This window comes from Eubalaena glacialis, chromosome 3, assembly GCF_028564815.1.
Source record: "Eubalaena glacialis isolate mEubGla1 chromosome 3, mEubGla1.1.hap2.+ XY, whole genome shotgun sequence".
Taxonomy (NCBI): Eukaryota; Metazoa; Chordata; class Mammalia; order Artiodactyla; family Balaenidae; genus Eubalaena; species Eubalaena glacialis.
The window spans coordinates 51,512,343-51,540,212 of NC_083718.1; the positions used below are offsets into that span (position 1 = coordinate 51,512,343).

Here is a 27,870-nt window from a genome sequence, read left to right on the forward strand (position 1 = left end):
GAGTCTGTATGGTTAAGGGAATCCAGAAGATCAGGTAACATAAAGACTTATTTTCAGATTGAGGTCTCTACCAGAGGTATAGAATCTGGAACCCCTAGGAGAAGGTGTCATTGTGCATTCATAAGGAGCAGGGTTCTGTTGACTGGGGGCTAATTCTGCTCCTAATCAATCGCAGTGGCAGGAAGAGCAAGGCAACATGAGCAATGCTGGTGAGTCTCTGAGAGGGATGTTTCTGCGGCTTTGAGCCCCCCAAATAAGGCAAACCACTCACCTTCGTGGTCGTTAACAGGAATGAGTCATTCAGGGACACCACATGTAGATTTTATGCTATTCATACCAGTTGTTTTTCTTCTCTTTTCTCCCCTTAACCCACCTTATGCCACCACATCTTTTTTTTTTTTTTTTTCCCTTTTAATTAATTAATTTATTTATTTTTGGCTGTGTTGGGTCTTCGTTCCTGTGCGAGGGCTTTCTCCAGTTGCGGCAAGCGGGGGCCACTCTTCATCGCGGTGCGCGGGCCTCTCACTGTCACGGCCTCTCTTGTTGTGGAGCACAGGCTCCAGACGCGCAGGCTCAGCAGTTGTGGCTCACGGGCCTAGTTGCTCCGTGGCATGTGGGATCTTCCCAGACCAGGGCTCGAACCCGTGTCCCCTGCATTAGCAGGCAGATTCTCAACCACTGCGCCACCAGGGAAGCCCCACCACATCTTTTAAGATCAGATAGAGTCCCATTCATAAGACAACTAAGGCAACTAGGAGGGATAACTAAGAGGGAAGAATTAAAATGTATATTGGGCCATTGTATGTCATACCGCCTCCAGGGAGAAGGCTAGCATGAGGTTTGGGGTTATCCAACAATTTCTTTGTTACCACAGCAGTATCACTATTGTGTGGAACGAATGTTGAAAGCCTGCTCAGATTATAATGAAGTTGGAAGGCAAAACAGGTGAGAATGGAAAAACAAGAATGGAGAAATAGGACAGGGTAGTGGAGGATATGGAGAGCCTTGTTCCTATATCCCATGAAGACTGTATTGTTAATACCAAGCACTGTCACAGTCAAGCCCCTTGTCACCAACAGTATGTGTGACTACAGAAAACAATCAATTGAGAAATTTATCCAAAACCTTGCTTTCCTGCACTCAGATCGTCTCAATAATCTTATTCAGCAAATCCATGCCAGGATTTATGAATAACAACAAATGAACAAAAGTCCAAACGATTGAAGATCTTTTCTTGAAACAACAATTCATTCAACATTTACAGAACTTAGACACTGTGCAAACACTCTTAGTGTCTAGAGGAAGAAAGATGAAAAGACAAAAGTCCCTCCTCTCATGGAGCTAAGTCTGTTGAGGAAGACAGTTGAGGAATACTCCTCCACTGCATAGAGGAGTATTGAGAGAGAGAGAGAAACAGAGCAACAGGAATCAAAGATGATGTTCAAGTTTCTGGTTTAGACAATTGGATGGTGGTTCCAGTAACTGAGACTGGGAAAACAGGAAAAGGAGAAGGTTGGGAAGGAAAATGATCAGATCAGCTTTGAAAACGTTGAGATGAAAGTGCTTGACGGGTGTCCATGTGGAGATGTCCCATAGCTCACTGGATATTTAAAACTAGAGCCAGAGAAAGAAGGCTGGACTGAGAACATAGATTTTGAAATTATCCATGTGGAATAGATTAATTAAATCAGGGAATTCTCATAAAAAGATGAGCAGAGGGCTGAGGAGGAGGAAGATAGAAAAAAACACATAAATCTTTACAACACTAGGTAGCAAAAGAAAAAGACATCTCTGGATCAGAGGGCAAGAACGGGCATCAGTTCTGTTACAATCGTGTTTGATTGTCTGGGTTTCTATTTCTATTTCTATTATTAGAAGACAATAACCACCAAAGTGTCATTAGGAAAAGTAATGAAGGGGATTGTTTAGTTTTCTTATGTTATTACAACTTCACCCTAGTGGAGTGGCATGTACTTTTCTCACCAGACATTTAGCTGGCTGAGAGATAGGACTAGCGTATAATATTTAAGTTTCTCATTTTATGAGTTTTTTTTTTTTATATATAAATTTATGTATTTATTTTTGGCTGCGTTGGGTCTTCGTTGCTGTGCGCGGGCTTTCTCTAGTTGCGGCGAGCAGGGGCTACCCTTTGTTGCAGTGCATGGGCTTCTCAATACAGTGGCTTGTCTTGTTGTGGAGCACAGGCTCTAGGCGTGCGGCCTTCAGTAGTTGCAGCGCGCGGGCTCAGTAGTTGTGGCTTGTGGGCTTAGTTGCTCTGCAGCATGTGGGATCTTCCTGGATCAGGGCTCAAACCAGTGTCCCCTGCATTGGCAGGTGGATTCTTAACCACTGTGCCACCAGGGAAGCCCTATAAGTCTTTCATTATACACTTTAGGTATGATGAAAAAATGCTGGGCCATTGATAGAACAATTAACTTACTATTTACCAGTTGACATTATACACTAAAAAGCAGAGACTGTGAACTAGAATAAACTTAGAGAGACCAGCTAGTCTACCTGTGGTCTCTATGCTTGGCTTTGAGACAGTCAACATTTATTTCCTTAAATTAACTTGGGAAGCACAATGATCAAGCCTGAGAGAAATAATAAATACGTTGCATTACCAATATATTCAGAAAACCTCTTTTTGGGGCTTTACTGTTGGGCCCAAACCGACAAGTTGAAATTTGACTTGATTTCTGAAAAGTGACTGCACAAATTAAAGATGGTGAAAGCTAACCCCATTTCTGGCCATGCTAATATAACACAGAACATGGGTAATAGTTGTCTTATGCTCCTCGCTGGGAAGGATGTGGAATGCGTGAGTTGTGGGTGCCCCTTCAGCCAATGAGAAGGGAACCAGACAGAAAGGAGGCCATGTGATGAATTATTGAAGAAATGCTTCGTGACTAGCCAGAGGGGGTGGAGGTAGGCAGAATGTTGTAATGACTTTGTAAATATGGGATCTTTGTCCATTAAAAGAGGACTTAGATGAATTCAGTCACACTTCAGAGGGCAGAGTTTCTACAAATGGAAAGAAGGTAAAGGAAGGCAGTTCACGGTAGGAAAGATCTTACGAAACTATTTTCTCTCTTCATAAATGGAATGGGCAGTCCTGTGAGGTGGGGAGCTCCCCACAGCTGGGAGTGTTTAAGCAGAGTGATGTTGCAGACGAGGGTCCTGGAGAGGGGAGAAATTGAGTTAGATGACCCTAAAAGCCATCATCAGGCTGAGATTTACCCCTGTGAAATGATCCATTCAATTGCTTCATTTTCCCATCCTCAAAGCAATCCTGCTTATGAGAGATTATTTTCTCCCCACATAGAGATAATTTGTTCTACAAATCTTATAATTCTTCTAGAGGATGAAATCTTTGCTGATTTTTTCAACACATTTCTTTCTCTCCTAGTAAGCATTCTCAGACTTAAATTCAAATATTTCATCAACAGCTGAATAGTGAATCTTACTGAGCTGAGTGCCTTTTTTTTTTTAAATTTTTATATTATTTATTTTTTCTACAGCAGGTTCTTATTAGTTATCCATTTTATACATATTAGTCTATATATGTCAATCCCAATCTCCCAATTCATCCCACCACCACCACCACCCCCCGCCACTTTCCCCCCTTGGTGTCTATACGTTTGTTCTCTACATCTGTGTCTCTATTTCTGCCCTGCAAACAGGTTCATCTGTACCATTTTTCTAGGTTCCATATATATGCGTTAATGTACGATATTTGTTTTTCTATTTCTGACTTACTTCACTCCGCATGACAGTCTCTAGATTCGTCCACGTCTGTACAAATGACCCAAAATTTTGTTCCTTTTTATGGCTGAGTAATATTCCATTGTATATATGTACCACATCTTCTTTATCCGTTTGTCTGTCGATGGGCATTTAGGTTGCTTCCATGACCTGACTATTGTAAATAGTGCTGCAATGAACTTTGGGGTGCATGTGTCTTTTTGAATTATGGTTTCCTCTGGGTATATGCCCAGTAGTGGGATTGCTGGATTATATGGTAATTCTATTTTTAGTTTTTTAAGGAACCTACATACTGTTCCTCATAATGGCTGTATCAATTTACATTCCCACCAACAGTGCAAGAGGGTTCCCTTTTCTCCACACCCTCTCCAGCATTTTTTAAAAAATAAACTTCTTACCAAATCAAAACTATTTCAATTTGAGCAAATAAATATGAAGTAGAAAATCCTCTAAAATCTCCAGGAGTTCCAATTATTGATATAATGAAATCCTAAATCCCCAGCCTCCTTGATCGCCTTTGCCTGTGCACAGTTATCTTTCATCACACACTTTGCTGGTACCCAGCGCTGCAGTGATGGCCGCTCTACCCTTGCAAAGCACACCTGGCATTCTCCCACCTCTACGTTTCTCCTTGACTGTGTTCTTAACTTCCATAGTTTCACCCATTAAACTCTTAACCATTTTTCAAATCTCTAGTTAAATCCTGCTCTGCTTAAGGAGTTCCTAGGTCCTCCCAATAGGAACTTATTTCTCCCTGCCTCTGTGCCCCTTGGCACTTTGCAACTCTCTTGTGTTATATGTGTGTATCTCCCCCACTGGACTGTGAAGTTGTGAATTCCTCCAGGACAAGGACCATGGATTATTCACTCTGCTCTACTCCCCTCAACCAGTGTTTGGTAGATAGCAATTGCTGAGTTGTTAACTGGAGCCAAATCTATATATGTTATCAATCTATGCAACTAAAACAAACCTCAAACATCAAAATATTCTTAAACCCAAAGCTACACTAATCCTGCTTCTTTTTTGGTTTAAATATTTGGTTACATCTGAATGCTGGTGCCTTATAAATAGTTGCTCATCTCAGTGTACACTTTTCCATGGGTGCTACCTGTTAAAAGGTGAAATTTCACAAAACTAGGAAAAAACACTATTATGCCACAAACACCTATTGGGTGGCCACTTTGTGCTAGACACTGGGCTTAGTCCTAGGGACACAGATATTAATGATACCATCTGTGTCTTCAAGGAATTCCAGTCTAATGTGAGAGACCAGTATTTAAGGTGAGTATGCAAAGGGTTGTGGGTGACATGATTGAAGTCTCTAGGAGGTAGTGGGGTACATTGGAGGAAGAGGCCACTCCTACCTGGAAGAGTCAGAAAGGTGCCAGTGAAGAGGTCACACAAACCAAGCCTGGAAAGAAGACTAGGTATTTGACAATTGGCTGGGGACAAAGATGGGGAGGGAAGGGTGGATAAAGAAGCAAGAGGAAAAGACTGGGGGGTTCAGTATCAAGAGAAGCAGAGGCCTTAGGGACAGAACAGAGTAAGTAAAGGCACCATTGAATACATTCCTATGGCACCTTGGGGGAAACTCTAAGTAACTCAGTAAGGCTGAAGAAAAAGTTGTGAGCGGCAGACATAGCAGGAGATGAGGCTGCAGAGCCAGGCCTCCGAGAGCAGGGAGGCCAAGCTTAGGAGTTTGGACATCATTCTGCGGGCGATAGAAAATCATCAGAGGTTTAGGTAAAGGAGTGACATGATCAGACTTTCATCTTGGAAAATTATTTCTGCAGAAGTCTGGCCATGGATAGCGCTGTCAGGGGGCCACATTGGAGGCAGGGAAATTAGTCAGGAGATTGTTTCAAGAGTCTAAAGGCAAAATGATGAAGAGGATGGATAAATAGGAGAGATTTTTCACAAAGCGAAATGCAGGACCTATCACTTTGGATGTCAGACAGAGGTGGTAACAAGAAGAGAGGGATCAGGGTAGCAGGCTTCGGTGCCTGGGTGGATGGCGGTGACAGCGACATGGTAAAAAAGCGAAGGAGGAAAAGGCCTTGAAGAGCAGGTGTTTGGGGGTCATCCTCACTCATACTCTAGCATCTGCCACTGTCTTAATGAAAGGTTTCAGAAGTAACCTTAAGGCATTTTAGCTAATCAATTTGTCAACTTAATTATGCAGCCCACAATAATGTTATAGAAATGGCAAATGTAATGTGGGAAGTAGAATCCTGAGAATGTCCTGGCCATTTAGGTAGCTGTGGTCTATTTAGGAAGACAGTGGTATTTCATGTTGAATGCTGCTGTCAATTTACAAATTTCTACCATTTAATTTCCATAATCACCCTGTAAGGTCAACATCACTCCCTCCTTATAGATGGGTCTCAGAAGTTAAATGACTTGCCTAAGATCACTTGGCAAATCTGGGGCAGTACTAGAGCTGACCACGTCCTGTGGCTCCAGGCCCAGCATGTTTTCCACATCAGCCTCCTGCCCTGAATGGCACAAATGTCACATGGTGAAAATGCTCCCACGCACTACTCTCACAAAATCTCATGATTGCACAGTCCCACCGCACATCCCATAAAGGTAACTTCACATGCCAGGCAGGGCGTGTCTTGTCCAACACTGAGTGCAGAGCAGGGAGGGGTCACTAAGGATTGAGTCTCCTTCATAGACCGATATTTGTGAAGTGCAGGCAACACCATCACCTTCCATCGATACAGCCAAGGAGAAAGGGAAGGGAAGGAGGGGGCCGCAGAATGACAAAAGTTTGGGGCTGCCAGTCTCGGGGAGATGGTCAGAATGACGTGATGTGCTGAGAGTTCACTTTAGCCCCTCTGGTTTATCACAAATACTTTGGGGGCACTTTGAGACATTTTGATGCCTACGGTCAGACTGCTAAGCATAGCTACCTGTAAACATAGAAGCCCTTTCACATTAGTCTCAAAACGGCCTAGGTCACAGACCCTTCTCCCTGACAAAAGAGCACAGTAGCCTAGAATTTTCTATCAATTTTGGACACTCTTAATGCCCCCCTAAGTAATTTGTACCTTTAATACTCACATCCTCTGTTCTCTGTACTTTCTCCAGTTAAAGAATTTAGGCAAATCCAAAGGTATTTCTCTTTATGAAAAGGTTTTAAGCCTTTGCTCTAACTTTCTAAGTCCTGTAGAAATGAATAATGCAATACACAAAATAAATACCTTTTAATGTCATGAGCTTTGGCCTTTGCACACAGGCAAGATAACTCCCAGGTCAGGGCAGGATGGAGCCAAAAGATAAATGAATCTTGCTATTTAATCTTTCTTGGTTGTTTTGCACAAAGTAAGTTGATTCAGTGGAATAAAGTTAAGAATTAATGTCCCTTGAAATAGAAAAGCAATGGAACCTCTCTTTGCCTGTGGTTGCAGATGAACTGTGACATTTTCATGAAGAGAAACTCTAGACCCCTTTGGCTGTTTCTTAGCTTTCTTTTGCAGGTCTTTTGTCAGACACCATTTTACACTCTCGAAAATTCATAGTGGAGCTTGTGGCCAGAAATACCCCATGACTTGGTGAGTATGATTCTTGAACGGTGTATGGTTTGGGATGGGGGAAGAGGCAGCTGAATTTGATGTGTGGATTGGGAGAGGGAGAGGGATAGGAGCTCCTGAGGGTGACTATGGAAGAAACTATAAAGCAGGTAAGTAGGACAAACAGCATCAAGCCAGGTAGACATTTCTCCTTTTTGCATTTTTACCACTTGGGCAAGCAACTGCTGGTGAGTTCTTTCCTCTATATTTTAGTCCACGGTTAGCAAAAGGGATTAACCTCTCTTGTCCACTGTGGTTGTTTGGTAGTAGATGCTTGGTGCACTGTGTTGAGAAGAACTCTGAGGCCACACCTAAGCCAGAAAGAGTCTGAGAATTGATTGGCAATGCTTGCCATGGGTGTGGGATAGGCAGTGCATCCCATGGGCCACATAGCAATTATTTGCATAGTAAGGTATAGCTCAAATCAAGATGACACTCCACAGTTCCTAGTTACTACTTGACCATGAGGCATATCTTTCTCCCAATTTTTTTTTCTCTTTATATGTTTTTTCCTTGTCCTTGTCCACTGTCTTTCTCTTCTCCTTTTCTCCCCTTCCTGTTCTCCTTTTCCACTCTGTAGACCTTGGACTCATCAATGGCTTCCTCGTGCCCTACCTGTGACATGTGGCATCAGAAAGATCACTCAGCCATGCTCACAACAAGGTTTTATTTTGCTCTGGGATCTGGAGAGCTGAGAAAGACACTCCACTCGATTCTTATATTTGGTTTTCTTAGGAGAACCCCAAGACTTAAAATTTTATTTTCTTTTCCTTTCTCTGGCAAGTAGATCCTTCAGGGATCCGTCCCGTCTTCTAAATGATGTTATGTGTGAGTGTTTATGTGTTTTTGTACACGTTGTGCTGGTGATATGGGTTGGGAGCTTGTGAGAAATTGTAAGTGTGCTTACAAAGAAGCAAGTTGAGTAGAGTTATGACTTGACACAACAGACTAACCTCTCCTGCTTCTCTTCTCTCAAGCAAAACTTAGATTTTTTTTTTACTTTGACCTTTTCTTAAACAACCTCACCCAGGAATAAGAAAGATTTTTCTGATGAAAAAACAAGCCTTTCCTTTCCTACCAATCAGTCCTTTGAGAACCTCAACCCCAGTCTCCGCTTCCCTTAGATACTATTTTTAATCAACACACCTCTCCTCTGGGCCAAATACTACAAGCATGAGGTTATTTATTGCCCCTTGCTAAGCTGCATTTCTTAGCAATTCAGTTCCATTTCTCTTTTCTGTTCCTTATTTGTTTGGACTCTAGATTGCAAAGTACAAAGGATTAGTGACCTGGTTGGAAAAATACCGGTTACCTTTCTTCTGTAAAACCGACTTGTGTTTCCATTACATTCTCTGTCAGGAGTTCCTCACTTTCGTTAAGTCCCCAGAAGGAGGTAAGCACGCGGGTGTGTGTGGGGAGAAACCTGGGCAGCTAGATTGCACAGCATCCTGTGCCTGTCAGTCCTACAGTAAGGTACAAATACGGGCTGCCTTCATAGCCTTAGATATACGGTTGGCTCAGGCTGTGTTGTGGCGAAATCTTAGGCTGAAAAATCAGAACCAAGAGCAACAAGCAGGAGTCTGATGGGCTGGGCTGTTTGTCTCACTGCAGCCAGAAATGAGAGAGTTAATGACAGCCAAATTCCTTACAATATGTTCAGAATCAAAGGTAGCACCACCTTCATTGTTGTCACCTGGCCTAAGCCACCATCGTTTCTCACCTGGCTATTGAAATCATCTCTGAATCAGTCTCCTCACTGCTGCTCTTGTTCGCTTGCTCCCAGCAGCCAGGGTGAGCTTTCTAAAACTTCCGTTAGTTCATGTCACTCCTCTGCTGGCTGACCCTCCCCCCCACCACCACCAATGGCTCCCATGTCAGTGTGAAATCCAGCGCCCCTAAAATGCCTTTCCAGGTCCTGGAGACCTGGCTCCATTGCCTTTCTGACCTCATCTCCTGCTTCTCTCTTGCTCACTCCATTCCAGCCAGATTGGCCTCCCTGCAGTTCCTCAGACATAGGGACACATTCCCATTTCAAGGCTTTGCACTGGCTGTTCACTCTGCCTGGAACGTTCCTCCTCCATGTATTCACATGCACCTCCCTTCACCTCAAGTCTCTGGGCAGTTCTCACCTCCTGATTGAAGGCTACCCTGATGGCCCACTGCCCACTCATCCAACCCCTGCCCTAGCTCTCCCTACATCCTCCTTTCCTTTTTCAATTTTTCCTGTAATGCTTATAACTTTCATTTGCACTAGAGAATGTATTTATTATGCTTATTGTTTATTGTCTGTCTCCTCTGCTAGAGTATAAGCTCCTTGAGGGTGGAGATTTTTGTTCTATTTGTGGATGTATCCAAAACACCTAGAATGGTACTCGGCACTTAGTAGGCATATAGTAAATATTTGTAGAAAGAATGAATGAATAAGATTTCCATCTTGGGTTGATTTGACAACTTGATTCTCAGCTCAAGTAGCCAAAGGAAAAAGGAAACCAGGGAACGTTAAGATTCGGGAGATCCCACTGAGTAAAATGTTGTAACAAATCGCCCATTATACTCACCTCCCTCCTTCAATATATTGATAGGTATTGGGAACATCACTGTCAAGTGGAGACCATAGAAGACAAGGGGCCTTAGTTGGAGGGTAACTTTGATCTGTGGATTGTACACATACTTGTATGTCCATCCCATGTCACGTGATGAATGTCACTAGAGGGTCTAGTGCCTAGCTTCAAAAACACCACATAATCAGGACCCAACTCATCTCACCAGTCACCATTTTTCCTCACTCACACTGAGCTAATGGGGGTCTGGCCATGTGCACTGAGAGAAGAACCAGGGGAAGAGCTCATTTCAATTTCTCACCATGGACTTTTCCTGGCAGCCAACATGATGAGATGGAAAAAGGCAGACCAGAGGCTACTCTAGAAATGCTTTGGTGGGGTCAGAGGGATGTGGCACTTCTGTACTTACCTCAAGGGTAGTGTAGGTGGGTTCTTGGGGTTGTTTCTGGGGTCTTTGCAAGTTTTTGACAGCTTCTAGAATACCCCGGAGCACTACTAACAGTTCTGTATGTCTACAGTGAATATAAAAAATATATTACAATGCAGTTTGGGTAAAAGTCTTTGAAAACTGGGGTCCATCGTGCAGGTTAGGGCAAAAGCAATCAGAGTCCCTTTCATTCATTCATTCATTTAACAATGTTTACTGAGCACCACTGTATGGCAGCCACTGTGCTTGCAGGTGGGGATATAAAGGTGAACAAGAGCCATAAAGTCCCTGCTTCCCAAAGCTGCCATGACAGTGGGGAGACAGGCAAGGAACAAGTCCATAAATAAATCCCTGTAGCAAAAGGTTGGGATGTCCTGCTTTCTGTTCTATTGGGTCCAGTAGTTGATGAGTCTAGGAGGCTGGCAGTGAGCACCGGCTGACATTCCAGTTCAGCACCATTAAATTTCATGGGGGAACAAATCCTAGTTTAAAGGTGAAATTCTGGATCTCCAGGTATCAGGCAGGGAAGAACTAGACCTACTGTCTTACAGTTTGTCACTCAGACTTCAGCCCTGGCAAAGTTGTGAAACAGGGAATGTAGTCTTTGGCACCTTTTGGCTACAGTGTCCTTCTGCAGGCTTCTCTGAGTCATGATCTAGGAAATGTTCTTTTACCCCTGATCTTTATTTTTTGGACAAAACCTAAATGTCTAATGATTTATTCTCAGAGTCTCCTGGTTTTCCCTAAACTGACAGTTTTTCTAACAACCAAAAAAAACTCATGAAAGACTCCTATCCGTTAAGTCCCTTTTTTCCGTGCCTCCCATCAGCTCCTGCATTAGGACATTTCTGGAGGTGATGCCTTAAGCCAAAGGAGTGGCTGAAGGTGATGTTGGAGGCACTAGAGCAAACTGGTGCTTGGCGGTTGGGGGGATTAGAGGCCACATGCAGATGCAGCCACTGAGGGGCAAGATTGGGGTGCAGCTCGGCACCTATCCTATCCTGTCCGACCCGTAGGTGAAGAGCTGGTGGATTTCTGGATTCTTGCTGAGAAGATACTGAGCATAGATGAGATGGACCTGGAAGTGAGAGACCACTACCTGTCCCTCCTCTTCATGCTGAAGGCCACCCATCTGCAGGAAAGCTCGCGGGTGGTGACTCTCTGCAACGTGAACATCAGTAAGAATTATAAAGCATATATGAAGTGAAATCCCTGGGAGATATAAGAAAAAAATCAATCCAGTGTCTGATAGTCCTCAGTCTCTTGCCTTGCAGACTGCTACCCTCTCCATCAGGGATATCAGTGGGAACCCCAACCCTAAACAGGGAAGGGCTTGAGAGAGACCAGTTGTCCTGAAGCTGGTATGTGCCTGTTCCTGAGATAGTACTCGTCAGTGAAGGATGGCTGGCAAGAATGAAGGGGAATTGGGACAGGGTAATAGAATAGCTCCTGCAATTCTAAGCCTGCATCGCGTGTTTTGTTTTGTTTTTCTTGTTGTTTTGTTTTATTTTTCATTTGGGATTCTTGAGAACAAACTCCAGTCCACAGGCCAAATGCAGTACATGTGGCCTATGAGCTAAGAGTGTTTTTGCATTTTTAAAGGCTTAAAGAAGAAGACTGTGCAACAGAGACTATATATGGCTCACAAAGCATAAAATACTACTGGTTCTTTACAGAAAAAAGTTTGCCAATCCCTTCTCTAGAACATCAGATTCATTCCAATGTATTTATTTATTAACTGAGAAGGCGTTCCTAACCCAAATACAAATGTGTTCCAGAAGATTCGCTGTTTGGGCTTAGTCACACTCCTCTTTATTCATATAGATAACTGAGAATTGATGACATTAAAATCAGGGCTAGTTGGGATTTTTTCAATTTGTCCAGTCCAAACTCTTTCCTTCAGTCAGATCTAACTTTGAGAAATCCCATTCAGAGGTACATGTTTCCTGTTCTCGAACATGTTTTCATGTACCTCTTGCTTTTCCTTACAATAACTTTCAGTAGTCTAAAAAGTAACTTGAGGAATCCCACAAAATGGTTATTTCTCTGGGGAAGAAGGAAGGTAATCAGAGTAAGGGGTCACTGTGTGCTGAACAAACCCTAAAAACGTGTTCACTATATATATGACCTGTCTACACCCCAGGATTGCATGAGGAATGAATGAAAGGCTATACACAAAAACATTTGGAAAAATTCAAAAACCTCACCATCCCACATCATTTTCATCCTGTATCTTTCTTTCCAGACGCCCTTCTGAACCTTTCCATCTGGCATCCCAACCAGTCAACCACCAGGAGGGAAATCCTGAGCCACACGCAAAAAGTGGCTCTGTTCAAACTCCAGAGCTATTGGCTCCCAAACTTTTACACCCACGCTAAGACGATCATGGCCAAGGAGGAATCGTGCCAGGCTCTGATGCAAGAATACGAGACTCGCCTGTACAGTATCTGCTATACCCACGTAGGAGGGCTCCCTCTGAGTATGAGCGTCAAGAAGGGCCACCACCCCCAGAAGCGGTACTCGAGCAGGAAGGCCAAGAGGAAGATGTGGCAGTTGATCGACCATGGCTCTTGGTCTCTGGAAGTGGATACCAATCCAGATACCAACACTTTGCTCCCCCAGGAGCTGTTTCCTCAAGGCAAGTTGGTTATACAAATGCCTTCCCTGAAAGAGACCTCTTCAAAGGAGAGAATCATCGGTTCCCAGGAAAAGGATATTCTCTGTGCCAAGAAGTCCAACGTGAAGAACAAAGCCGAGAGCCACCTCCACATGGAGGGCCTCTTTGAGACATCATTCTTTACCCACCTGAGGACTGTCACCCCCATCATCAATTACTCCCCCCACATGATAATCAAGAAGGCTGTGAAGCAAAACCTCTCCTTGGGGTACACCCACTGGGCCTTGTGTGCTGATGCCTGTGCAGGGAGTCCCTTCCGGGACTACCTGAAGAAGCAAAATTTGAAAGTGGAGGTCCAACTCCTGGACCTCTGGCAGGACCTGCACCATTTCCTCAGTGTCCTGATGAGTAACAGGAAGACTGGGAAAGCCATCTTTCGGCACATGCTGGGCAACCAGATCTGTGAGCTCTACCTGAATGAGCAGATTGGTCTACGCCTACCACTAAAATCCCAAACCATCAAAGGCCTGAAGAAGCTGCTGCCATCTGGGGATGTGAACCTCTGGATTCCCAGAGCCCAGAAGGAGATCTGCAATGTAGGCCATGCCTCACAGAAATGGGTTGGTATCTGGAAGATTAGGTCAAGACTCACCAAAAATCCTATCTGGTCATCTATCCTGGCTAACTTAATGATATAACTACCCACACAACCCTTTCCATATTGAAGTGTTGGCTGATCACTTAGGAGCAAGTTATATAAATTCCCAAGAAGCAGCCAAAACTCCAAAGTAGGATGGAGGCGGAGGAGTGGTCTTCAATTCCCCCTTATACTGAGTCTCTCAAAACTGTGAACCTCGGACTGTTCTATTGAGGGAAGTTTTAAGAACTCTTTTCTAAACCTCATGTACTGAAATACAGGGTCTCCCTTTCCTAGACTAGCCATCACGGAAATGGCCAAGTGGGAGGGTTTATTCTTATCCCCAAACATTAGATAAAAGCACGGGACTATCCTGGAGACTCACAGGAAGGAATGTTTGATGATTGTAAGTCAAGATCTTGGTAGAAAACAAATGGTGGAGCCAAATTGGGTAACAGATGAGAGCTTAATAAAAAGCCACTACTTACAAAGGAGGGTAGGGAAACCACAGTGGATACCCCATGCAATACCCCAGGGCCAGTAAGGGTGGGCCACCTTCATCACTCTTAGGCCTGAAGAATGGAAGAGAGGGAGCAGTTACCAGAACCAGGGGATAAAGAGCTGTGTAGAGTGGAGCACTTGGCAGGAGCTGTGATTGTCAGTAGAGGGAGGTCTGGAAGGATCGGGGGGAATAGGTACTCCAAGCTCACTCTCCACCTGTTGTTTCCCTTTTCCTACCAGCTCCAGATATATCCAATGAGAGGTCAAGGGAGTGTGTTGATGTGTCCATACAGGTTAATTTCCCCAGGCACAAGCAGGGTGAAGAAGGGTAGAGAGTGGATCTGGAGGGCAATGGCTATAAACAAAAAGCTATTTGGTGCATTATAACATATTTACCTGATAAGCACACTCATTACTTCCTTTGGGCTTCTTAGCACCTCCAAGCAGCAGACAGGGTAGTATTATTGACACTACTGTACAAATGAGGAAAATGAGACTTAGCGAGGGTGTGTGGATTAGCCCAAAGGCATGCAGCAGATTAGAGGAGGAATCAGGGTTAGAACTCAGGAGTCCTTGGCTCTAAATCCAGCACAATTTCTAATGCACCTTAATTATCCAGGGTTGCACATCTGGGCAGTGTAGGGATGAGATTAGTCCAGTGGGTCCACAGCCAAAGCTGTTTGCACAGTTCTCGAGTAGTAGAAGCTCCAGAGCAGTCCTCCCTCCCCTCCCCTCCCCTCCCTACTCTTTGTAGAGGCATTTGGGGCTAAAGGCTTAGATAGGCTGTGCTGTCTGGATCAGCAAATCCACACAGTAAAGCTCCCTCTCTAGGCCTTTGGTCTTCAGCAAAGATATTGAAGGTATTTGTGTTATCGATAATGCTGGACTATCACAGTTTCTAAGATTAAAAATCTTGATATCGTCTATGACTCTCCTCTTTGTCTCACACTCATGTCTAGTCTACCAGTGAATCCAGTTGGTTCAACCTTAAAAATATATCCAGAGTCTGGTATTCTTCCCCTCACCTGTTACAACCACTCTCATCCAAGCCCTGTCCAAACGCACCTGGATCACTACAGTGGCCTCCTACCTGATGCCTCTGAGTCTGCTTTTGGCCCTCAGCAGGTTCACTTCCAGTGTGGCCACAGTGATTCTGCCAGAACATAAACTATGTAATTTAACTGAAAGTAAGTAAAAGAAAGTCAGTGAGGACCTTGAAAAGAGATGGCTGTCTCCAGTAAAAGCCGAAGCCCTTGCTAAAACCAACAAGGTCTACACTATCTGTCCTCTGCCTCTCCTCTCTGGCTTCATCTTCCTCTGCCTCCGTGCTCATCACATTGGCCAAGTCAGACACACCCCTAGCTCGGTTGTGCTGCTCCTGCTGTATGTAACGTGCAGATGCCTGCATGGCTGAGTTCCCCACTCCCTCAGGTCTTTACTCAAGTCATCTCAGTGAGGCCTTCCCTGCCCACTTTATATAAAACTTCAACCCTATCTCCATTTTACTTTTCTCCTGAGCACTTAACACGATCTGGATCCATGCATCCATCCTTCCATACATACATACATAGATACACACACTTTGTGTGCATTCATGTATAATACATGTATAATCCTTACAATGCACATGTATGCATTTGTGTATACAAAGTACATCTATCACATACACATATAATATACTTGTACTATATTTCAAATAAATACACTATATATATGTTATGTATGTTATATATATTGTGTTATATATATGTATATATAAATACATATATATTTAACTTAATTCGCTTATTTTCCTTCTCCTTATGAGGGCAGAAGTTTTTGTCTGATTCATCAGTACTGTCTCCACAGCATCTAGAAAACTACTGGCAGTGCAGTGTTTAGTTCTCAATAGGGCTGATAGACAGTCAAATGTCAACAGACATTTGTTGAATCAATCAGTCCTAGTTGGAGATGACCCTTCTTTGGGCTTTGCCACAATCTTTTCTGGTCTGAGACACCTGTCTCGGTGAGAACTCTGATTTTCATCCACCTGTCCAACCATCCTCCAATTATACAATCAGCTTTTGTTGAATGCTGATAGCATGCCAGCTAATATGTCTATATCCTGACTTCTGACTCACTGATGTGGAAACAGAGTCCACATGGAATAGAGGAAATTCCTCTAGAATTTGTCCTAATTTTAGAGAATTGGGACAAAATCATATTTTGTTATTATATTTGTGAATTCAATAAGTTTATACTTATGTTGAGGATACTATACTGTAAACAGTAAATAAGTAGAGAGAAAAGGGTGTGAACCTGGAAGACAGAGCATCAACCTTGAAGTCTGCTCTTGCTTCTAACCAAAGAGGGGAAGATTGAGAGATGGTGCTGAAGATGTCTGGGGTATGCAGTTTCATAGACACTGGCAGGAGACCAAGTAGGATGACAAGAAATTAAACTAAAATTTCCTTAATTAAATAAAATCTAATGGAAAATAGATGCATAGTTACCAGAGGCTGGGAGAAAGGAAAATGGGGCATTGTTTCTTAATTAGTACAGTTTCCATTTGGGGTGATAAAAAGTTTTGGAAATAGATGGGGGTGATTGTTGCATAATGATGCATGTAATTAACACCATTGAATTGTACACTTAAAAATGGTTAAAATGGCAAATTCATGCTGTATATATTTTACAACAATAAAAAGTTTCTTTTTGAAAGAAAGTAAAAGATACAAAGGATATTGAGTTTTAGTGAGGAGAGCAGACAGCAGTGAATTTGAATTCTACCTTCTCCACTTTCAAATCCTTTGATCTTAGGCAGAAGGCTGCCAGGCCCCTTTGATCCTTGTCTCCTCATCAGTACAATGGGGATCATAATGGCTCCCTCAAAGAAAGACACTGTGTGTATGGTGTCTGGCAAGTGGTAGTTCACAAATGTTCACCTCTTACGACCCTTAATCAGAATCATAGAACCTTAGGATAGGACGAAGCCCTCGAGGTTACCTCAGCCTCCCCTCTCATTGTACAGATGATAGAGCAGGGTCTAAGGTCCCACTGCTGTTTCCTGACAAGTGTGGAGCCAGCGTCCAGATTCCCCCAGTCTACTGCAGAGTCAGCAAACTTCAGTCTGGGAGCCAAATCCAGCTTACCTCCTGTACTTGAATAACCAGTGAGCTAAGAGTGGTTTTATATTTTTTAAATGGTAGAAAAATATCAAAAGAAGAATGCGTCATGCCACATGGGTATTACATGAAATTCAAATTTCAGTGCCCATAAATAAAGTTTTATTGCAACACAGCTATGCCTGTTTGTTTACATGTCCTCATGTGCTCTAACTACACAGTTGAATCATTGCAACAGAGACCGTTTGGTCTGTGGCCCACACAGACTAAAATATTTACTATCTAGCTCTTTACACACTGTTCTGAGGAGAGGCCAAGAAGGTTTACCAAGTGATGGACAAACACAATTCTGAAGGAAACTCTAATACATTCTAACAAAAAAGAATTGGAGAAAAATAAAATATAGGGACTTCCCTGGTGGCACAGTGGTTAAGAATCCGCCTGCCAATGCAGGGGACATGGGTTTGATCCCTGGTCCAGGAAGATCCCACCTACCATGGACCAACTAAGCCTGTGTGCCACAACTACTGAGCCTGAGGTCTAGAGCCCACGGGCGACAACTACTGAGACTGTGTGCCACAACTACTGAAGCCTGCGTGCCTTAGAGCCCATGCTCCACAACAAGAGAAGCCACTGCAATGAGAAGCCTGTGCACCACAACGAAGAGTAGCCCCCGCTCGCCACAACTAGGGAAAGCCCGCACCCAGCAATGAAGACCCAATGCAGCCATAAATAAATAAATAAATAAATAAATAAATAAATAAATAAATAAATTTATTAAGAAAAAGAGAAAAAAGAAAAATAGGTCAAATTTTAAAAAGCAATCATGGGATTTTAGATACTGTTTTATTTATTATTTATTCCTATCATTTTGCTTCATGTCTGATTATTTCTTCTAATGGAAAATGCTCTATTAAGCATTGTTTCTTAAGAAATCAATTTGATCGTTTATTCACTAGTTATTAGATAGAATCATAAATCTTTTATTTCCTTCCTTCAACTGACTTCGGATTCTGTTTGTTCTTCTTTTTCTAGTTTCTTTATGTACAAAATTATATTGTTTATTTGAGTTGTTTCTTGAGGTGGGCCTATATTGCTATAAACTACCCTCTTTGTACCACTTTTGCTATAACCTATAGATTTTGGTATGTCATATTTTCATTTTCACTTTTCTTCAGGTTTTTAAAATTTCTCCTTTGATTTCTTCATTAACTCAATAATTGTTCAGTAGCCTGTTGTTTAGCCTCCACACATTTGTGATTTTTCCAACTTTCCTCTTGTAGTTGATTTCTAGTTTTATACCGTTGCGTTGGAAAAGATGCTTGAAATAATTTCAATCTTCTTAAATTTATGGAGACTTGTTTTGTGTTTCACCATATGGTCTATGATTGAGAATGTTCCATGTGCCCTTGAGAAGAATGTGTATTCTGCTCATTTGAATGGAATATTCTGTACAAATCTATCAAATCCATTTGGTTCAATGTTTCATTTAAGGCCATTATTTCCTAGTTGAGTTTCTGTCTGGGTGATCTATGTACTGATGTAAGTGGGGTATTAAAGTCCCCTACTATTACTGTCTTGCTGTCAGTTTCTCCCTTTGGGTCTATTAATGATCGCTTTATATACAGTGTCCATGTTTGTCTCTTGTTACCCCTTTTGGCTTGAAGTCTATTTTGTCTGATATGAGTACAACTACATTTGCTTTCTTTTGGCTGCCATTTGCTTGGAGTATCATCTTCCATCCCTTCACTTTGAGCCTGTGTTTGTCTTTAGAGCTGAGACGAGTCTCCTGGAAGCAGCATAGAGTTGGGTCTTGTTTTTTAATCTGTTCAGCCACTGGGTCTTTTGATTAGTGAATTCAATCCATTTACATTTAGGGTGATTATTGATAAATAAAGACAGTACTGCCTTTTATCTTTTTTTTTCTTGTTGCTCTGTATCTCCATTGTTTCTTTTTCTGTGTTTTTCTGTCTGCCCTTTTAGTTTGGTGGTTTTCTATGGTGTTTTCCTCAGTTTTCTCTCTCTCTTTTTTTTTTTTTGTTTCATGTCTCTGCTCTAAACTAATGTTTTGTGGTTACCATGAGGTTTGTATAAAACGTCTCATAGATGATATAGTCTTTTTTCTGCTGATAGCATCCTATCTTTACTTGCTTATAAGGGTTCTGTCCTTTTCCTCTTCCCTTTTTATGTTTTTGTTGTCTCAAATGATCCCTTTTTATGTTGAGTTTATTACCAAACTGAAGTAGCTATAGTTATTTTTACTGATTTTTCCCTTTGACCTTTATGCCACAATTGTGTTTAACAACATATTATGATATAGAGTTGCAATTTTCTGATTCTGTCTATTTATCACCTCACTCAAAGTTTTTTGTACTTTTACCTTTTTGTTTCAGGTAGAAGAGCTCCTTTCAACATTTCTTGTAAGGCAGTTCTCGTGGTGATGAAATCAGTTTTTGTTTGTCTGGGAAATCCCTTATTTTCCTTTATATCTGAAGGATAACTCTGCTGTAAAGAGTATTTTTGGCTGGCAGTTTCTAAGCTTTCAATATTTTGAATATGTCATTACACTCTCTCCTGGCCTGTAGAGTTTCTACTGAGAAATCTGCTGGTCACCTGATGGGGGTTCCTCTGTAGGTTACCATCCATTTTTCCCCTGGCTGCCTTTAAAATTCTTTGTCATTGAGGTTGTTTTTTGTTTTTTGGGTTTTTTCTAACATCTTTATTGGAGTATAATTGCTTTACAATGGTGTGTTTGTTAGTTTCTGCTTTATTACACAGTGAATCAGCTATACATATACATATATCCCCATATTTCTTCCCTCTAGTGTGTCTTGGAGAAAGTCTTTTTGTGTTGAGGTAATTAGGTGTTCTCTTAACTTCATGGACTTGTATATCCAGCTCTTTTCCCAGGTTTGTATTATTTCTTTAAATAAACTCTCTGCTCCCTTCTCCCTCTTTTCTCTTTCTGGGATACCCATTATCCTTATGCTGCCCTTTCTAATGGATCAGATAATTCTTGTAGACTTTCTTCTTCCTCTTCTCCTTCTCCTTCCTCCTCTTCTTTTTCTTCCCCTTCTTCTTCTTTTTCTTCTCCTTCTTCTTCTTCTTCTGCTTCTTCCCCTTCTTTTTCTTCTTCTAGATCTTAGTTCTCTTTCCCCTTCTCCCTGTATCATTTCTAGATTTCTGTCTTCGACCTTGCTAATTCTCTTTACCATATGGTTGGCTCTATTTCCAGTGCCTCCTAATGTATTCTTCACCTCATTTATTGAGTTCTTCAGGTCCTGAATTTTTGATTGGTTCTTTTTTAAAGTTTCAACTTCTTTGGTAAAGTATTCCTTCTCTTTATTAATTTTATTCCTGAACTCATTGAACTGCTTTTCTAAGTCTTGTTGCAGCTCACTGAGTTTCTCCATGACAGCTATTTTGAATTCTCTATCAGTTAAATGGCAATATTTCATGACTTTAAGTTTGGTTTCTGGAGAATTGTTGTTTTCTTTTTGTGATACTGTGTCATTGTGTTTTTCATCGTGCTTGATGAGTTGTTCCCCTGCCAGTGCATTTGAAGCACCAAGCATCTTTCTTCTTTAGGTAAAGCTTTTTAACTTGATTCTAACCATTCAAAAAGTTAGTAATTAGAGGCTTTTCTTTTGTTTTTTAGTAGGTGGTGCTATAGCACAAGTTTTTGTCTTCTTTTACCTGAGCAGCCTCTGGCTGTATTTGAGAATTGGCACTTTTCATCCTCCACCACCTCTGCTAGAGTTGTCACTGGTGCCCTCATGGTTGCTGCTTGAGCTTCTGAGGTTGCTGCTGCCTTGCTGCTGCCAGTGCCATTGCTGTCACGCGCATCACCCCCTGGGGCACTGGGATGGTGGGCACCTCCACTGTGTTTGGGAGAACCTGGATCATGGACTTAGCTGCTGGGAAGGAGGGGAGAAAATGGGGTAAGAGCTGGGGGTGAGGGTGCCTCTGCCAGTCCACCGATCTTTAGATGTACAGATAGATGTGTGGAACCCTTCAGCATCCTGATGTGTCAGGCCAAGGAATATTTATTTAATTATGGATATTTTACTGGTTGTAAATTGAAGGAGAGAGGCAAAGAGAGCATCTCATGATGCCATGATGTTGTCGTCACCACTCATAAATCTTTGAAAACAGAATAGACATTAATAGAATAGTCATTTCACAAGTCTATTTTTCATATTTAATATAGATATTTAGAGCTTATCCATTAGTCAATAACACTATATTACATTATGTATTGCTATTATTCAATCACTGAGTTGAATTCTTTCAGGAATATACTTCACTCTGGTTCCCCTAGGAGTCTAGGAGATCTGAGAAAGTTACAAATTCATACTCTTAAACTCACTTCTGGCAGCATGACTTGGGCAGTTTGTGGAGACAATCTTACATACCTTTAAAATTATTATTGGCAACTTATTGCCTGCAAAATAATGTCCAGACTATTTACCAAAGCATTCAAGTCCCTTATATATGGTCCCAACCAACTTTCCCTGCCTCATCCCTTGCCACTGCCCCATCCCTGAGCTCTTTGCAGGAATGCTACACCTCAGTCATGCTGGAGTACTCATCATACTCATACATACATACATACATCCCTTCTCTGTGTCTTTTCTTAAATTCTTCCCACTGCCTGGAATGCCCTTTACTCCATGTCCACATGGTGAGCGCCTACTTAGCCTGCGAAGCATAAATTCTGGTTTAAATCTCCTTGCCTTTATGAATTTTTCCTCGATTTCCTGAACTCAAAACATAGATAATTTTTCCTCCACTGTGTTCCCAAAGAACTTTGTTCTCACCTCTATCATAGCATAAGTCATACCGCTGTTCATCCTGCTAGAAGGTGAGCTCCTTGAGAACCAGTCTTGTAGCATATTGATCTGCATATTTCCAGTCATGTGCACAGTGCCAGGCACATGGGAGGCACTCAGGAAATATTTGTCAAATAAATAAATGAATAGGGCTTCCCTGGTGGTGCAGTGGTTAAGAATCTCCCTGCCAATGCAGGAGACATGGGTTCGAGCACAGGTTGGGGAAGATCCCACATGCCGCGGAGAAACTAAGCCCGTGCGCCACAACTACTGAAGCCCGCATGCCTAGAGCCCGTGCTCCCCAACAAGAGAAGCCACTGCAATGAGAAGCCCACGCACCGCAACAAAGAATAACCCCCGCTCGCTGCAACTAGAGAAAAGCCCGCGCGCAGCAACGAAGACCCAATGCAGCCAAAAATAAAATAAATAAAGAATAAATAAATTAGAAACAGAAAAGAATCCGCCTGCCAATGCACGGGACACGGGTTTGAGCCCTGGTCCAGGAAGATTAAAAAAAAAAAAAAGAAGAAGAAGAAAAGTGAGTACAGATAAACTTGGCTAAGCACTGACTTGTAGGGGAATTTTTTTGGTTGTTTGCTTGTTTGTTTTAAACTAATGAAATATTCATATGGGTAAGTTCTTCAAGTGGGAGATATTAAGAGTAGACATACCAAAAGGAGATGCTTGGTTTCCAGGATTATTTTAAAAATCAAATGAGATAGTACTTTGCAAAGGAACAGAGAAGTATGCAGATGTCAAATAATTGTCCTTCAGTAAGTGATTTGTGATATCTCTTCTTAAGCAAATATTGATTACTGTTCTCTGAGATTCAGAGAGAGGCTGCGGTGGGAGTTGTCATACTCACAGAGGCAAAGGAACCTCCTGGTTGGTCATGGCTAATGTTGGTTGTTCCATTATATCTCCAAATTAGAGAATCCAGAATCTGCAGCCTACTCTTCTCCCACATGAATACTAGCAGGAGAGATACAGCAAGCATCTCCTCAAAACGCTTATGTTGTGTTTGGATTTCAGATGCTTAGCCGCTGGTATGCTGAATTCCTGGATGAAGAGGACTACTGGTTTCTCATTTTTATAGTAGGAAGGACTTTGAGTTGGGGAGGAATCATGAGGTTGAGGAAAGAAAAGGGAGCAACTGCTCTTTTAGGAGTGCTGTAAGTTAAAGTAAAATAAATTTTGTTTTTTCCTTTTGACAACTGGGGGTTGACATGATCCCTGATGTTCTAAAGATAATCCTCTCAAGGAAAAAGATTCAAGTGCATAAGCTGAATTTGAAGAAGCCACATTCATATAGAATTTCTCCCTTATAGAAAATGAGTTTGATTTGAAGAGGGATGGGTGTGTGTGTGTGTGTGTTTGTGTGTGTGTGTGTGTGTGTGTGTAAAGGAACAATAGTTCTTAACAAATTGAAAATAATCAGACTCCATGTGACAGGGAGGCACAGAAGGACTGGTGTAAAAATCTTGCCTCTGGTCTAGTTCCTGTAGCAATGCTGTCTGCCCCCATCCCCTTCTCTTAGACTCAGAGCAGGCTCACGAGAACCAGGTGGCATAAAAGAGAATCTATAAGCAAAGAAGCGACCATTCTTCCTTATAAGAGATTTGAGGAATCTCTGGAGTTAAGCCAGGGTTTGGCTAACATGGAAGAAATGGAATCTATGCAGTGGCAAAAGATAGCTACTGAGGATTTGAAGCAAGGTGGGGCTCTCTGGCTAGAAAGGAAGTCTCCAGTGTCTCTGGCAAGTAAGGTCAGTCATCATAATTTTTTATCTTACACATAAGCCACTGGGAAATATTAGTATTTAACATTTAGTGAGTATTTACTATGTGTTGGCACTGTGCAATGCAAAGATGACCTCATTTGATCTTCAAAATAATGTATGAGGTAAGTACAGAGTAACTGAGGCACAGAGAGGATAAATTACATTCCCAAGGTCACACAGGAAGCGGCAGAGCCAGGATCTGAATACAGACTGACTGACTGCCGAGGCCCCCACTGGATCTGAAGGGAGCCAGAGCTCTCAAGTTTGGCCAGACTCCTGCCCACCAAGCAAAACCACAGTTACACTGACTACTTCATTTCATGTATCTGAAAAGCACGTTCCACCTCAGCACATCTCCCCCAGAATCAGGTCCAAAACATTTCCTTGAATATATTTTTAACGGCCACCTTCCTCCCAACATAACACACCAGTCACCCAGGCAGTGGAAAGAAGTGGTTAGGAGCACAGGCTCTCCTGTCCCAGAGATCTGGGTTACATCCTAGCTCTACTAGCAGCTGTGTGAACCTGAGCAATGTATCTAACCTCTCTTGAAGCCCCAGTTCCCTCATCTGTAAGATGGGAATAATAGGCTTGTTGTGAAGATGACCCAAGATCATCTATGAAAGTCATTAGCACAATATTTGGCAACAGTAAGAGTAGCCATTATTAATCAGATTGAACAAACAGCTTTAATTATCAATGCTGAGGCAGTCAGAGTACTGCAATATTTCTCAAACTTCAATGCACAATAAATACATTTGACTTCATGATCCAGAGAACATATATCTGTGTATATATGTGAGCATATATATAAAAAAAAATTCACAAAGCAATACCTGCCCTTATTACATAAGATGATACACTCTCATACTCTCTATTTTATTCCATTTTATTTTGTAGAAGCTGGTGATGACTCTATTCTTTGGCATACAATTGAGTCATGACCTTCACTTTGAAAAATATGGATACATATTAGTAAGCAAAAGCTTTGAATATTCATTTCCACCACTTCCTTGCTCTGTGAGCTTACTTGGCAAGTCACTTTATCTCCCTGAGCCTCCTTTCCTCATCTATAGAATGGGGATGATGGCACCATTGAAAGGACTGGAGGTAATCCATTTGCACAGCAAGCAGGTCCTCAATAAGTAGTACTTGTTAGATTACACTAAAAAATGTAACCCTCAACTCTTAAAACTTTGATGTGCACTCTGTATACAAAACAGGATGCTTCGGATGCTTGCCCCTCAGAGCATGTTTGGGCATGAGTTATTTAAATCTAGCATGAACAGGCCTTCTGTTTTACCTCAGGATTTCACCTTTTCTCTAAATCCCAAACATTCCAAATACTCTCCTAGGGATCAAGAGTAAAGTGAAAGAATGGATGGCTGGTAAATTTGACCACATACTTACTGGGCAAGGGACAGTCCCTTGGTAGCCATGGAATGCCAGGGGTGGTCAGGAAGAGTGGGAATCACCTCCATGGAGAGGCCCCCTCCCTCCCTCCAGCGCACCCCATTACTTTCTCCACCGGTGCTTTTTTGAAATGCAAGTCTAACCCGATAAAAGGCCTCCTGTGCATTTGTCCAAGCTGGGGCCCTGACTCCCAGGTAGGCTGATGCCTCCACTCAGACTATCCCATAAACTCACTGAGCATCAGAGCTAGAATACTCTCATCTTTCATGTGGAGAAACTGAGCCTCAGAGTGGTAAGAAGACTTGCTCAAGGTTTCTCCAAAAGGGAGGGATTGATGCAGGACTAGAAACCTGGATTCTTTACAGCAATAATCCACTGCTCTTACCACTACAGATTCCCCTGGTGAGAGATGGTAATGATGGCAATGACAATGCTGACATAGGGACAAATGACATTCACAGGGCCACACCCCATATTCCTTCTAGACTCTACCAGTATAACCTCAAAAAGTACTGGACTGCCCTGGAGAGTTCCAGGGGAACTGTGTGTGATTAGACTTACTCTAAACCCCAGAACTCACAACACAAATGAGTGTTTTGACCTTGGTAGGCAAGGCGCTGCTATTCTGCCATTGCCTAATAGGTCATTAAAACTTCTCTTGCTGCCTCAGTCTTACTGCCCCATCTCATTTTGGATACAAAAAGGCTTTCCCTCTCAATTCACCATGCATGCCTAGAAACCATGTATAGCTACCTCTAGAAAAAATAATTCACTCTCAAGGGACAATGATTCACAACTATTTATGATATTCAGATATATGAATTGTCTAATTCTGAAAGTAATTCCCAAAGACAGAGCCAAGAAAGAGAAAAAGGTCCTAGCATGTTATTTGCCATCTGCTATCCATAAGTGCATCAAATTCTTTGACACAGTAGCAGAATATGTGAAACGCATTCGCAGCTCCTCCCTATAATAGACGGGGTTTGAAGGGGTCAGTATTCATTTGGATGAATTACTTCTTGTATATGTGTTAACAATAAGTGCCTCTTTCAAAGTCATATCAGTTACCCGAGTATACCTTAGGCAGAAAATCTCCATGGGTCAGGTGTCCCCAAGAAGGGCAGAAGCCCTCATTCTGCAGCACAGGGGAGGCTGTGTAATCTTGCTTCTAATTTGGCCTAGGAAACTTGTGTCCCTGTGTAAACATTTCATTAAAACACTATTGTCCTACTAAAATAACATTTTAAAGGCAATACCTTCAAAAAAAGTACATGAATCTTTGAAACCAGAGTGGGCAACTAGACTCCATTCCTGTTTTTCCCTACTTGATAGACATAGAGAAAATGTCCTTTGAGGAACTCTGCTGTAAGTATCCAAAGGTGGCCATAGAGAAGACCAGTGATGACTACAAAATATATTGTGAAAAAGGACCTCAAATAGGTAAGTGTTTAAACTCAGGGATAGATTTGAGACAACCAGGTAAGAGAGAATCTCCAAACTCAAGAGGCATAGCCAAAATAAGGATGGTCAGCAGAGAATGACCTTGTTTTTATTTTCTCCTAGAAAGCCAAAGAAGGGCATCATGAAAATCAGATGCAATTATAAATGAAGGAGGATGAGGATGAAATCGTTAATTCCTACCTTCTTACCTACTCATCACTCTGGGGTTTTAAATAATGCAGATTTGTCTTCTGCCAAGATTCCTGGAGTCAGAGATTTGTGGAAGGAGGTTTGTTGGGGCGTGTCTTAGAAATAACACCCATAGGGAGTGAGGAAAGCAGAACTGGGCAGATGTAGATGCTGAACTGTGAGGTAGTTATGATAAATGTTAGCAGATCCTATAGGAAGCTGTAAAGCTAGGATGGGCCTTCAGAGTTGTCCCTCACTGAGGCAAGAAACTTTTGTATCTTCTCATTGACTCAAATGTGGCTGCCTTTGGGAGGACATAACCTCAGGCTGGGCAGTGCCCTTTGGCCAAGACCACTTCCAGAGGGGACCTGAGCTGTGAGTGTCAGCAGCCAATGACTCCAGGCAGCTGGGGGAATGAGTGCTTTGCTCCTAAAGAAAGAAGCTAAGCCATGCCCACAGAACTCAGTACTGTCCACTTGCTTTGTAAGGAAATTTTACCCATCTTGGAACAGTTCTTCCAGGAGTCTGATTGGTTTCTTTTCCTAGGCAACTTATACAAGAAAGGCTGACAAACTTTACTACAGCTTGTCTGGAGATCACAACAAATACTTCTCCCTGCTTTGCTACCCATGATAGATTCCTTTTATGCTCAGCTAGTGGCTCTGCTGGTCTTGGGGGGCTAACTTGGCAAGATAACATAGACTTTCATCCCTGAGAACATGAGCCCCTGGTTATCACGACTTCTCAGGCTGTGACTGCTCACTTGTTAATTTATCATTAAAATTGGACAAGGGAATACCAAGAGTGCCAAATGAAATCTCCCCTGCCCCTGCTGCATAACTGATGACCCTAATGTTTATAGTCAATTGCCCTGTCAGTGCGGTGACTCCTTTGCTTGTCTGCTAGCCTCTTGGCATAAGAAACTTGAAGTGATTGAGCTCTTACTGTGTCCCTAGTAGAAGCATTCCCACTCTGGGAACCAGGACCTCTAGGCTGGTTCTGTCCTACACAGGAGCCACCAGCCCCATA

The 27,870-nt window shown here is 42.3% G+C and overlaps 1 protein-coding gene across 1 annotated transcript; it reads left to right on the forward strand.

Annotated features, from left to right (window-relative positions):
• Nucleotides 1–196: 196 nt before the first annotated feature.
• Nucleotides 197–27,797, forward strand: LOC133086989 (regulator of G-protein signaling protein-like). Its single transcript, XM_061183764.1, is given in 10 exon segments — nucleotides 197–209; nucleotides 3,326–3,408; nucleotides 7,248–7,322; nucleotides 8,604–8,733; nucleotides 11,345–11,506; nucleotides 12,574–13,541; nucleotides 23,052–23,114; nucleotides 23,557–23,779; nucleotides 26,545–26,652; nucleotides 27,748–27,797. Coding segments are annotated over 10 exon segments (1,875 nt in total).
• Nucleotides 27,798–27,870: the final 73 nt, after the last annotated feature.